At 67.3% G+C, this 10,583-nt stretch overlaps 1 protein-coding gene across 6 annotated transcripts; it reads right to left on the reverse strand.

Annotated features, from left to right (window-relative positions):
* Positions 1-24: 24 nt before the first annotated feature.
* CCDC9 (coiled-coil domain containing 9) lies at positions 25-10,583 on the reverse strand. 6 transcript variants are annotated; one of them, XM_075490108.1, is made up of 14 exons: positions 10,419-10,508; positions 5,455-5,546; positions 4,207-4,311; positions 3,819-3,965; positions 3,475-3,732; positions 3,253-3,336; positions 2,966-3,154; positions 2,672-2,859; positions 2,428-2,598; positions 2,250-2,316; positions 1,694-2,150; positions 1,381-1,539; positions 1,153-1,226; positions 25-498 (listed from the first exon to the last, which is right to left on the reverse strand). In XM_075490108.1, exons 2-14 carry the CDS (start codon positions 5,455-5,457, stop codon positions 436-438), a joined length of 1,965 nt encoding a protein of 654 aa, XP_075346223.1. In that variant the 5' UTR covers positions 5,458-5,546; positions 10,419-10,508; the 3' UTR covers positions 25-435. The 6 variants fall into 6 exon arrangements, with proteins under 6 accessions (XP_075346223.1, XP_075346224.1, XP_075346222.1 ...); XM_075490109.1 differs by lacking the exon at positions 10,419-10,508 and adding an exon at positions 9,296-9,325; XM_075490107.1 differs by lacking the exon at positions 5,455-5,546 and having other exon boundaries at positions 1,958-2,150; positions 10,419-10,583.

Below are 10,583 nucleotides of genomic sequence, written 5' to 3' on the forward strand. Positions count from 1 at the left end.
CTGCGAGCAAGGACCAGGCGCAAAGATGTTTTGGAGCTTTATTTTACAAAGAGCCGGTGGGATGAGGCAGCCCGAGGAGGGGTCAAGCCCCCCCCTCCCGCCCAGCTCCAGGGCACGGGAGGGGAAGAAGGGGACACCCCCCTCCCCCCCCAAAGTGCCCTGCCACGGGCAGGAGCCTTGGGGGCAGCTGCCAGGAACTGGGGGCGCACGGCTGGAGCCCCCAAACCCTTTTGGGATCCTCTGCTCCTAAACGCCCCGACACCAGGCTCGATCCACCTCCTCCACGGGCGCAGAAGGGATTCGGGGACCCCCCCCCAGCAAGGGCCAAACCCCCAAAGAGGTGCAGGCAGGTGAATTTTTTCCGCCCCCCCCCCTGCCTCGCCTCTCTCCCCGGGTTATTCCTGCCGGCTCACAGTCTCTAGAAAGCTGTAGCGGTCACGGCGGGAGCGACCCGGGTGACGGAGGGGCCGCTCGAGGACATCGGGACGCTTGGCCGTCCTGTCGAAGGAGAGAGAGAGAAGAAGGAGGCAGCGTGAAGGCAGCTGCCGGCCCCAGAGCCGCGGAAGAGCTCGGGGACGGGGGGGGGGTTCGGTCCCTGCCTGCGCCCTCCTGCCAGCCCCACGGCCGGGCGAGGGGGGGCGTGGGGCAGCGCAGCCCCGCTGCCGGGTGCCCCACGCTGGGGCGCGGGGCCTGATTCTGCCCCAGGCAGCGGCGGGGAGCAGGGGGCTGGTGCTTTGCCCCTCTCCGAGCCCAGAGCGTTTTATCCTGGCTCCACAACTTCCCCCCCCGCCGTGGCTACAGGGAGAGACCAGTCCCTCGGGCTGTTTGGGGAGGGAAGAGTTTAATCCAGGACAGACAGACAGACATACAAACGTCGCAGCCTCCCGGGCAAGCGTAGCACCCGCCAGCCTCCGCCACCCGACACGTTCCCGGGCTTTGCAAGGAACGGGATCCCAAAGCCGGAGATGCCGAGAGCAAAGCGCGGCAGCTCCGGGCTGTTTTGCAGGTAGAGTCAGTCTGTCAGCAGGAGCGTCAAGAGCCGGCAAGCAGAAGTGGGAAGGACAGACAGACAAGACAAGAGCCCGGAGGGGTGCGGGTGTCAGTCCCCCGTTAGCGGCCAGCCGGAGAAGGCGAGTTCTTACGGAAACGCACCCGCTCGAAGTCCGTTATCTCCACCGTGCCAGGGGCCATCTCCGCATCCGGCTGGTGGGGAAACGTCGCGGCTCCTGGGAGGGGGAAAACAAAAAAAAAAAAAAAAAAAAAAAGAGAACAAATCGGGGTCTGAACCCCCCGGCTCGCAGGACCCCCCCAGCCTCGGGGGATGCGAAATGGGGAGGGTCCCCTGTGCGGCGTCATCTCCCCCCGTATTCCCCTCACCACCTTGCGTCCCGTCCTCCGCCGGGCTCCCCGCCGCCGCCGCCTCCTCGTGCTTCTCCGAAGCTTCTTGCTCCGTCTTCGGCCTCGCTTCTTCCCCTTGGGGGGGCTCCGCAGGGCTCTGCACCCCCCGGGGGGGCCCAGCCAGCTCCACGGCGCTCAGCCCTGGGAGGGGGAAAGAGAGAGTCAAGCCCCGGTTCGACCCCTTCCCTCGTCCTGCTGCTCCGGCTACGCGTCCCCCCCCCAAATCCCAGGGGTTCAGCCCAGGTTTGGTGTCCCCCATCCAGCCCCCATTTGGGCAGAGCCCCCCCACTTTTACCTGGAATCTCTCCGGAAGCCCCTCTCGACTTGGGGACAGTGGGACCTGAAAGGGGACTGTCCCCCAAGCTGCTGCGGGGAGAGGCCAGGTCCATCTCCTCACCCCAGTCCGAGACGGGCCGGTGGCCTTCCACGGGGGAGAAGGGGCTCGGGGGGGTGCCAGCCCCCCCGTCTGGGGCGGCTGCCACGGTACTGGGGGGCACGCGCAGTTTGGGAGCCGCAGCCTGCCCGGCTCTGGGGGGCCGCTGGGCTTTGGGGGACGCACTGCGGGGTGCTTCGTCCTCGCTCGACGACCCTGGGCTGCTGCCGCCGCCTTCTTCTTCCTCCTCCTCCTCCTCCTCTTCTTCTTCTTCTTCCTCCTCCTCCTCCTCGCTGACGTCCTCCCACTGGTCCTCATCCTCCTCGGGGCTCAGGGAAGGGGGGGGCTCGGGGAGAGCCCTGCTCGGCGCTTCCTCCGCCTGCGGGCACGGGGTTGGGGGTATCAGAGCGGGGAGAAGGGCACCGCGGTGCGGCCAAACACCCGCCGGATCCCCCCAGGCTCCGCCCCGGCATTTTACCTTCTGGCTCTCGGCTTCCTCGCTCGGCGCCGGCAGCTCCTTCTCCTCCCACCGGTTATCGTGCATGCTGGAGGGGAAAAGAAAATCCCAGCGGCTCGGAGACCAAAATCCACGGGAAAACGGGGCTCGGAAAGGAGCCCCCTCCCCGAAATCCTCGCTGGGACGCAACCCCACCAACCTGTAGGGCTTGGTCCCGGCACCCTGGCCGCGGCCCCGGCCCTTTTTCCTCCGCTGGGTTCGATGCGGGGTGAGGAATTCCCCGAAGGTGGGAGGTTTGGGGGGAGGGCGCTTGTTTTCCTCCCCGCCGCTCGCTTCCGAGCCGGGCGCCGCCGCAGAGCCCTCCTTGAACCTAAGAAAGGGAACGGGTGACACCGGGGATGCCACAACCCTCCCCAAATCACCCCACGCTCCTCGTTACGTACATGCTATCCGATTTCTCGGCATCCCACTCCCGCCGCCACTGCCCGGTGGGTTTGCGGTGCCGTGCCAGGCGTTCCTGATCGATCTGTTCCCGTTCCTTCTTCCAGCGGACGTATTCAGCTCGCTCCCGACCCGTCATGGAAAGCGTCATGTCCAACGGCCCCCCGGCTTTCGGGCTGGAACGGCGTCCCTGCGGCAGAGACGCGGCTCGAGCCCTGTCCCAACCGCTCAAACCCCACCCGACGTCCATCCCGGGACCCCCAAAAAAACAAGGGGCAGGAGGTGGGGGGACCCACCGGGGTACGTACGGGGCCCTGCCAGGTCTTCTCACGCTCCATCCCCGCCTTGACCTTGTCGAAATCGGCTCCCCCCCAGTTACGGACGTGCCGCCGGCTCCCCTCCTTACGATCGGCGTCCTGGAAGGGGCCGCTGCGGCGCGGGTCGTCCAAGAAGTTGCGCACCGGGTTCTTCTCGTGAAGCCCGTCCTGAGTTGGGGGCGGGGGGGAAAGGGGGACGTTGTCACCCCTGGGAGGGGACACTCGCGACCGACCGACCTCCCCCCCGATCCCCTTGTGCTCCTCACCCGCTGGTTCCTCTCGTACTCCGCGATCTTCACCATCTCCTCGTTCATCTTCTCGATGTTCTGCCGCCGTCTCTCTTCCCACTCCTGGCGAGGAGAAACCAGCTGCCTCCGGGGACAGGCAGCACCCCCAAACCAACCGGTAACCCCCACCCCTGCACCCCTAGGACGTGGGGTGAACCCACTCGGCCTCCAAAAAACCCACCCCACCCCCAAAACACCCACCTTAGACTTTCGGTCGGGGCCGGCGTCACCCCCCATCACCGGGCCGGCCGCTCCCCGGCCCCGCGAGCGCCGTCCCCGGCCGCCACGCTCCCCCGGGGCCACGTCATCGCCCCCCTCCCAAAACGGGTCGGTGGGGTGCTCTCCCCGCGGGGAACGGCCGGAAGGACGCAGGCCGCCGCGCCCCGAACTGCGGGGAGCAGCGCCGCGGCCGGGTTTCGGGGTGCCCGATGGCTTCTTGTCCTTCACCACGCGCTTCTCCTGGAGGGGAGGAGATGGGGGGGGTTCAGCAAGACTCACGGCAGACCCCCCCTGCTTGCCCCTGAACCCCAACTCCCCCCACTCACCCCGGGGGAGAGCATGACCTGGACAGTGACGGAGAGATCCTTGTCCACCCATCTCCTCTCGGACTCGGCATCGGGGGGCCGTGCCCGGCGCAGAGCCGTCACCGCGATTCCCTCCTGCTCCGCTTTCTTCCGATCCTCCTCGATCTCCTGCCGCAGGGATACGGGGGTGAGCCGGGACGAGCCCCCCACCGCGTCCCCACATGGATTTTGGGGAGGAGAAAGACAGGACACCCCCCCTAAACCACCCTCCTGTCACCCCGTATTACGTTAAACCCCCCCTGCCTGCTATTAAGCCGCTGCAGGCAGGGGATTAGGGGCTGTAAGCGCCTTCCCTGCCTCTGCGCAGGCGGGGGGGGTAGGGAGGAACCCGGGGCCGAGCCCCCCGCACCTGATAACGCTTGATAAGAGCCTCGTTTTTCTTGCGCAGCGCCTCGATGCGCTTGTCCAGCTCGGCGTCCTTCTCCTCCTTCGATCTCAGGTCCAGCGCGGCCGACTGAGGGCAAAGGGAGAGGGATGAGAGCGGGAAGCGGCTCAACGCAGCCTCGGCTTAGTCAAGCCAGCCCCAGCCCGGCCGCCCCCTCCACCCCCAGCAGTGCCAAGCCACCCACACAGACCCCCGGAGCCCCAGCCCGGCCTGGCTCCCCTCACCCAGCTCCAGCCAGGGCCCCCCAACAAGGTCAAGCCACCCCAGCCAACCCTCCAGAATCCCAGATTTGCCTCCCGGCAAGGCCCAACCGGTTCCCCGGAGCCGCAGCCCGGCCAGGCCGCCCTCACCGGCCATCCGGAGCCCCAGCCCGGCCCCCTGGCAAGGTCAGGCCGCTCCAGGAGCCCTCCGGAGCCCCAGCCCGGCCCCCGATGAGGCCCAGCCGGTTCCCCGGAGCCCCAGCCCGGCCCAGCCGCCCTCACCCGGCCCTCCGGAGCCCCAGCCCGGCCCCCGATGAGGCCCAGCCGGTTCCCCGGAGCCCCTGGCAAGGTCAGGCCGCTCCAGGCGCCCTCCGGAGCCCCAGCCCGGCCCCCGACAAGGCCCAGCCGGTTCCCCGGAGCCCCGGCCTGGCCCAGCCGCCCTCACCCGGCCCTCCGGAGCCCCAGCCCGGCCCCCGATGAGGCCCAACCGGTTCCCCGGAGCCCCTGGCAAGGTCAGGCCGCTCCAGGCGCTCTCCGGAGCCCCAGCCCGGCCCCCGACAAGGCCCAGCCGGTTCCCCGGAGCCTCAGCCCGGCCCCCGACAAGGCCCAGCCGGTTCCCCGGAGCCTCAGCCCGGCCCCCGACAAGGCCCAGCCGGTTCCCCGGAGCCCCAGCCTGGCCCGGCCGCCCTCACCCGGCCCTCTGGAGCCCCGGCCCGGCCCCCGATAAGGCCCAACCGGTTCCCCGGAGCCCCAGCCCGACCCCCTGGCAAGGTCAGGCCGCTCCAGGCGCCCTCCGGAGCCCCAGCCCGGCCCCCGACAAGGCCCAGCCGGTTCCCCGGAGCCTCAGCCCGGCCCCCGACAAGGCCCAGCCGGTTCCCCGGAGCCCCAGCCTGGCCCGGCCGCCCTCACCCGGCCCCCCGGAGCCTCAGCCCAGCCCCCGACAAGGCCCAGCCGGCTCCCCGGAGCCCCAGCCCGGCCCCCCCGGAACGGAGACCCCCGGGCCGGGCCTCACCATGGCGGCGGCGGCGGGGCCGGGCCGCACACGGACCCCCCGGGAACCGGCTGTCCCCGCCCACCCGCGCGTCAGAGCAACTTCCGTTTCCGCTGCGGGAATGGGGGGGGCCTTAAAAGGGCGATGGCAGAAGGACAAGTGGGGCCCACCGTGGGGCTGTCTGTCGTCTGACTGGCCACCCGTGTGGCTGTCCCTCTGTCCCCGCCCTGACGTCTGTCCTGCCTCCCACTCAGGCTCGGTGCCCGTCCCCATGCTGCCCCCTGCCTCGCTGGGGTCCCTGTGTCCCCTTGTGTCCCCATGTCCCCGTGTCCCTGTGCCCTCCTGTCCCCACGTCCCCATGTCCCTGTTGTCCCCATGTCAGTGTGCCCTCAAATTCCCCCGTCCCCAGTGGCCCCGTGCCTCGATGTCCCCGTGTCCCCTTTTCCCACTGTCCTCATGTCCCTGTGTCCCCCTGTCCCTGTGTCCCCCTGTCCCCATGCCAGCGTGTCCCCACGTCAGTGTCCCCCCAAGTCCCTGTGCCCCCATGTCCCCCGTGTCCCCTGTCCCCCCCACATCCCCCTGTCCCCATGTTGCTGTCCCCCCACGTCCCCGTGTCCCCCTGTCCCCGTGTCAGTGTCCCCCTATGTCCCTACATCCCCGTGACCCCCTGTCCCCGTGTCCCCCTGTCCCCATGTCGGTGTGTCCCCATGTCCCCCTGTCCCCATGTCGGTGTCCCCCCACGTCCCCGTGTCCCCCCATCTCCGTGTCCCCCTGTCCCCATGTCAGTACGTCCCCATTTCGCCGTCCCCCGTCCCCCTGTCCCCATGTCGGTGTGTCCCCATGTCCCCCTGTCCCCATGTCGGTGTCCCCCCACGTCCCCGTGTCCTCACATCTCCGTGTCCCCCTGTCCCCCCACATCCCCGTGTCCCCCTGTCCCCACGTCGGTGTCCCCTCACGTCCCCGTCTCCCCCTGTCCCCGTGTCCCCTTGTCCCCACGTCGGCGTCCCCCCCGTGTCCCCCCGTATCCCCGTGTCGGTGCCACCCCCCTCCCCGCGCTCCCCCCTCCCCCGCGGTGGGCGTGGCTCCCCGCATCCCCCCGCCCTGCCCCTCCCGCGGTGGGCGGGGCTGGAGGCGCGGCGTGGGCGTGGCCCTCCCCCGCCACGCCCCCTGGCTGTCTCCATGGCAGCTGCGGCTCTGGCCGCGGCGGCGCGCGGCGATTGGCTGGGCCGGGCCGGGCGCGCGGCGCCGGGGGGCGGGGCCAGGGGGGGCTCGGCGCTGGGCCGGGACCTATAGCCGGGACCTATAGCCGGGACCTATAGCCGGGACCTATAGCGGGATGCACCTGCCGCCGCACCTAGGGACGGAGCTAGAGCCATGCCCGTAGCCGTACCTATAGCCGGACCTGTGGCCGTACCTATAGCGGCACCCGTAGCCGTACCTATAGCCGGACCTGTGGCCGTACCTATAGCGGCACCCATAGCCGTACCTATAGCGGTTTCTCTGGATGTACCCATAGCAGCACATATAGCCGTACCCATACGGGTACCCACAGTGGTACCTATAGCCATAGCTATAGCAGTACTTATAGAGGTACCTATAGTGGTATCTATGACTGTACCTGTAGCGGGACCTATAGCCACACCTATGGATGTACCCATAGTGGTACCTATAGTGGTAACTATAGCTGTACCCATAGCAGTTCCTGTAACCGTACCTATAGTGGTCCATATGGATGTACCTGCGGTGGTACCTGTAGCCATACCTATAGCTTCACCTACAGCAGTACCTATAGCCGTACCCATAGTGGTACCTATGTATATACCTATAGTGGTACCCATAGGTGTTACCTATAGCCATTACCTATGGCTGTTCCCATAGTGGTACTCATAGCTGGTACCTATAGGTGTTAACCTGTAGTAGTACCCATAGCGTTACCTAAAGCAGTACCTATAGCCATTACCTATAGATGCACCCATAGCCGGTACCCATAGCCGGCACCTATAGCCAGTACCTGCAGCCGGTACCCATAGCCAGTACCCATAGTTGGTACCTATAGCCAGTACCCATAGATTTACCTGCAGCCAGCACCCATAGCCGGTACCTCCAGCTGTACCCATAGCTGGTACCTATAGCCTGTACCTATAGCTATACCCATAGCCAGTACCTACAGTCGGTACCTATAGATGCACCCATAGCTGTACCTATAGCTGTACCCGTAGCCATACCTATATCCAGTACCTATAGCTGTAGCTCTAGATGTACCCATAGCTGTACCTGTAGATAGCTGTACCTATAGGTAGATAGCTGTACCTATAGCCAATGCTGTATCTATAGCTGTACCTATAGACGATGTACCTATAGATTATGACATACTTATAGCTGTACCCATAGCTGTACCTATAGCCGCTGTACCTGCAGGTGATAGACCTATAGCTAATGCTGTACCTCTAGCTGATGCTATACCTATAGCCATACCGATAGGTGCCATACCTATAGGTGCCATACCTATAGCCAATGCTGTACCTATAGCACTGATATACCTATAGCCATACCTATAGCCGTACCTATAGGTGCCATACCTATAGGTGCCGTACCTATAGCCGTACCTATAGCCAATGCTGTACCTACAGCCTCTGTACCTATAGCCATACCTATAGGTGCCATACCTGTAGCCATACCTATAGCCATACCTACAGGTGCCATACCTATAGCTGCACCTATAGCCGTACCTATAGACATACCCACAGCTGTACCCATAGCCGTACCCATAGCCATACCTATAGCCGTACCTATAGCTGTACCCATAGCCATACCTATAGACATACCTATAGCCGTACCTATAGCTGTACCTATAGCCGTACCTGTAGTACCTATAGCTGTACCTATAGCTGTACCCATAGCCGTACCTATAGCGGTACCTACAGCGGTACCTATAGTACCTATAGCTGTACCTAGTACCTATAGCTGTACCTATAGCTGTACCTATAGTACCTGTAGCCATACCTATAGTGGTACCTATAGCTGTACCTGTAGCTGTACCTATAGTACCTATAGCCGTACCTATAGCTGTGCCTATAATACCTAGAGCCGTACCTATAGTACCCATAGCTGTACCTATAGCCGTACCTATAGTACCTATAGCTGTACCTATAGCACCTATAGCCGTACCTATAGCTGTACCTATAGCCGTACCTATAGCGGTTACCTATAGCCGTACCTATAGCGGTACCTATAGTACCTATAGCGGTTACCTATAGCGGTACCTATAGCGGTTACCTATAGCCGTACCTATAGCGGTACCTATAGTACCTATAGCTGTATCTATAGCCGTACCTATAGCGGTTACCTATAGCGGTACCTATAGTACCTATAGCGGTACCTATAGCGGTACCTATAGCGGTACCTATAGCGGTACCTATAGCTCTGTTCCCCCCCGTCCCCGCCGGTTCCCGCACGCTCGCGCGCTCCGCTGGATACAGCGCCGCCGCGGGCGCTGATTGGCTGCGGCGGAGGCGGCTCCGTCCAATGGGAGGGCGGCGACGGCGGCGCGCGGGCGGGCGACTGGGGGGGGGCGGGCGGCCGGAGGGCCCGGCCGGGGGGGCGGGGCCAGGGGTGACCGGCGGGGCAGGGGGCGGGGGCAGAGGTCAGGGGTCAAGGGTCAGGGCCGGGGGCCGGGGCTGTCACCGGGCAAAGGGACCCTTCGGCGGGGGGGGGGGGGGGGGGATGAGGGGGGGGCCGTGTGCGCCCCCGTCTTTGGGGGGGACCCGGGGGGGGGCACCGGATTTGGGGCGCGGGCCCGGGGGGGGGCCCGGGGGCGGCGGGGATTCGCCGCGGCGCCTGGTTGGCCCCTTCCCGCTGTTACCGGGGCGGCGGCGGCGGCGGCGGCGGCACCTTCCCCTGGAAACGGCGGCGGCGGCGGCTGAGTGGCTGCGGCCGCCCCGGGACCCCGCCCCGGCCGTGGGAGGGGGGCACGCGTGGGGGCACCCATGGGACAGTGCTTGGGGGGGGGGGGGGGAACCCCTGTGCAACGGGGAGCGGGGGGCCGGGGGGGGGGGGTTCTGGGTTGCACCCCACGGGCCGTGACCGGGGGGGGTCCGGTTGGACCCCCCAGCACCCACCGCCGCGAGTGGGTGCGCGGGGGGCAGGGTGAGGGGGGGGCCCACGGGTACCCCCGGCACCCCACGCCGCCCCCCCCCCCCCCCTGCGCCCCACGCCCCCCCCCCCTCCCCCGGGGGGGGATCCCCGACCGCCGCCGCACAAGCCCGAACTTGTCCGGGGCGGGGCGGGGCGGGGCGGGGGGGAGAGAGGCGGGGCGGTGACGTCACGAGGGGGCGGGGCCCTGCCCAGAGCGGGCAGCGCGGCGCGCGCTGCCAGACCGAGCCGGTGCCGGTGCCGATCGCAACCCTCCGCCCCGCACGGTTCATGCAGCTGCAGTGAGTGAGGGGGGGGGGGGGGAGTTTCCACGGGGGAGGGGGGACACACGCGTGGGGGTCGTGGGCACCCACACAGCGGGGGGTGTGGGGGTGCGCGGCGTGGGGTGGAAAGCGGGGCGGGGGGGGGGGGTGGCGAGGGGAGAACGCGGCGTGGGGTGGAGGGGGGGGCGAGGTGGGGTGCGCGGCGTGGGAGCAGGACGAGTGGGCTGCGTGGGGTGCCCGCCGTGGGAAACGGGGAGGGGACGGGGGGGGGGGGGGGGGGGCAAGGTGCGGTGGTCCGGGCAGAGCCCCCACACACACACCCCCCCACTCCACCCGTGGGGGTTGCCCTCCGTGAGGAGGAGGAGGAGGAGGGGGGGGTGCCACGCGTGTCCGCGGCGTGTCGGGGTCGCTGCCCGGTTTGTTTACAAACACCGCCCGCTCCCGAGGGCGCCCCCTGGTGGGCGCGCGGGGAGGGGGGGGGGGGGGCGCGCAGCGGCGTGGGGCGGGGGTCCCTCCACGCGTGGGGTTCTTCCCCCCCCCCCCGGCGCACACACACAGCCCCACACCCACCCGTGTCCGCAGAGCCCCCCGGGTGCGATGGCCAGACCGCTGCGGGAAGGGAGCCTCGCCGAGCCTCCAGCCCCCCCCCTGCCTGCACATCCTGCCTGCGGGGGGGGGGGGGGCCCGCTGGCCCTGCCTGCACATCCTGCCTGCAGGGGGGGGGGGGCGGCGCTG

This window comes from Mycteria americana, unplaced genomic scaffold (genome assembly GCF_035582795.1).
Source record: "Mycteria americana isolate JAX WOST 10 ecotype Jacksonville Zoo and Gardens unplaced genomic scaffold, USCA_MyAme_1.0 Scaffold_43, whole genome shotgun sequence".
Taxonomy (NCBI): domain Eukaryota; kingdom Metazoa; phylum Chordata; class Aves; order Ciconiiformes; family Ciconiidae; genus Mycteria; species Mycteria americana.

What these genes read in the sequence shown, in the direction of transcription:
- CCDC9 (XM_075490103.1), bottom strand. Translation starts at nt 10,553, where the DNA reads ATGTGCAGGCAGGGCCAGCGGGCCCCCCCCCCCCCCGCAGGCAGGATG. An exon ending in GGCGGAGGACGGGACGCAAG is followed by an intron (nt 1,227 to 1,380) that starts GTGGTGAGGGGA and finishes TCCCCCTCCCAG; the next exon opens with GAGCCGCGACGTTTCCCCAC. An exon ending in AGATAACGGACTTCGAGCGG is followed by an intron (nt 499 to 1,152) that starts GTGCGTTTCCGT and finishes CTCCTTCGACAG; the next exon opens with GACGGCCAAGCGTCCCGATG.